The sequence below is a fragment of the Echinops telfairi genome, unplaced genomic scaffold, assembly GCF_000313985.2.
Source record: "Echinops telfairi isolate 266 unplaced genomic scaffold, ASM31398v2 ScPeMD7_4;HRSCAF=17, whole genome shotgun sequence".
NCBI lineage: Eukaryota > Metazoa > Chordata > Mammalia > Afrosoricida > Tenrecidae > Echinops > Echinops telfairi.
The window spans coordinates 40601794-40603719 of NW_022103900.1; the positions used below are offsets into that span (position 1 = coordinate 40601794).

The 1926-nt window shown below is 33.9% G+C and overlaps 1 protein-coding gene across 1 annotated transcript in view; it reads left to right on the top strand.

The window, feature by feature from the left end:
* Positions 1 to 1926, top strand: part of UGGT1 (UDP-glucose glycoprotein glucosyltransferase 1) — a 176198-nt gene that overhangs the window by 65780 nt on the left and 108492 nt on the right. Inside the window, exon 10 of the mRNA XM_004703949.2 lies at positions 1336 to 1447. Coding sequence (XP_004704006.2) covers positions 1336 to 1447 — 112 coding nt within the window. The remainder of the gene's footprint in view (positions 1 to 1335; positions 1448 to 1926) is intronic.

The window sequence follows — 1926 nt, forward strand, 5'->3', positions numbered from 1 at the left end:
AAAAAAAAAAGGTAATGATGTAGAAATTGAAAAAAAAAATCATATTGCAGATAGCACTATATTTCATGATTAATTTATTTAGCGGTATGCTTCTTGACAATGAATGCCATGTCATTCCTCTTGATTGTGTTTAAATTATTGAAAATTAAATTATTCAGTTTAAATTATTGTAAATAATTTAATTTTCTGATTCAAGGTGGCCAATATCAGTCTATTTTAAGGCTCACTAATGCCCTGGTGACATAGTGGTTAAGAGTTGAACTGCTAACTTCAAAGTCTACAGTTCAAAACTAACAGCTGCTCTATAGGAGAAATATGGGGCTTTCTACTCTAGTAAAGAGTTAGTCTCAGAAACTTATAGGCAGTTCTACTCTGCCCTGTGGTGTCTCTATGCATTGACATTGGCTTGATTGCAGTGAATGCCTAAGATATGGATATTTATGAGTTCCGTTTCATTGTTGACCATTTCCAGTTTTCTTAGATTCACACTTCACAGATTCCAAGTCCCAATCATTAGCAGATTTTTGCAGCTGTTTCTCTGTACTTTGAGTCATGCCCCATCAGTAAATGAAGATCTCACAGGCTTTAATGAACTCACTTCACCATGGTATAGATCTTATATTTCATGAACTATATTTACAAGTTACCTGAATTGTCTCCTGTGACCATGGTCCTAAATCTTCAAACCAGAGGTGTTTGGTTATGTCTAAGTAATACTATGCTTTCTCTGTGACTTGCTGTGTATATGGATAATGTACATGTATGCACACACATATTTGTATTACCATATGCCTACAGATATTTGTGCCCAGCTCCTTATATTTATAGCTATATATTCATATGGTAATCGTTCTTATTGTTGCAAATTTATATTTGTTACATGATTTACTAAAGACTTTCTTTTCTCTTGTATACTTAATGATATTGTATACCTTGATCAAGTTGTGTTCTAACAAGTATGTACTCTCTGTGCTTCCTTTTGTCCCGTTGTTCCAATTCTATTTTGAGAAATTTTTAAAGTTTAGAGGATAATATAACATATACTGACCTATTCACCACCCAGAATTGAAAGTTACTGCATTACTTGCAGGAAATGCCCTTTTAATTAAAGGGAGAAGAACACAGTAAAATAGATAAAGTTTCACTCTTTTTTGTTCTCTCCTCTTAGTCTCATCTTCCTGCCCACTATGTGCTATATTATTTTGAATAATTATATTTTAATTTGCATAATGCAAACAATTGCCTCGGGTTGAGAAGGGAAAAACATGACAATAACCCCTTTTCAAGGATGATCTGAGAAATAAGGACATGTGAAATAATGAATTTATCTTTTAGAGATCTGCACCCTGCTCTGAAGGGACAGTTGAAAGAATTCAGAAAGCATCTTGTGGAGAGCACCAATGAAATGGCACCTTTGAAAGTTTGGCAGTTGCAAGGTAGTGGAAATGTATAGAAAGCCCTTGCTTACATCTTGGTTATTTGTGATTTTTAAAAAATTCAAATTTTATTTTGTATGTTTATATAATCATAAGATGCCCACAGATTTTAAAGATATAGCTGTTAATTATGATTAATCACAGAAGATAGAAAGAAAGTACTTTTGTGGACAGATAACATAAGTGAAACATTAAGTCATATCTGTAAGCAGGATCTCTTGAAGTATTTTTGTCTTTGTTTCTAGAATTTTACAGTTATACAATATATACAATATTGAAGGCATGTAAACATAGCACAGCTTTGTGATTCTTTTCTGTTCAAAGAACTCCCTACCATCGAGTCGAGTCTGACTCACCGTGACCCTGTAGGACAAGGGAGAACTGCGCTGTGGGTTTCCCAGACTAGCACTTTATGGGATTAAAAAGATTTGTATTTCTCCTGAGTTTCCACTGATGATGACCTTTCAGTTAGCAACTCACTGAGAAACCA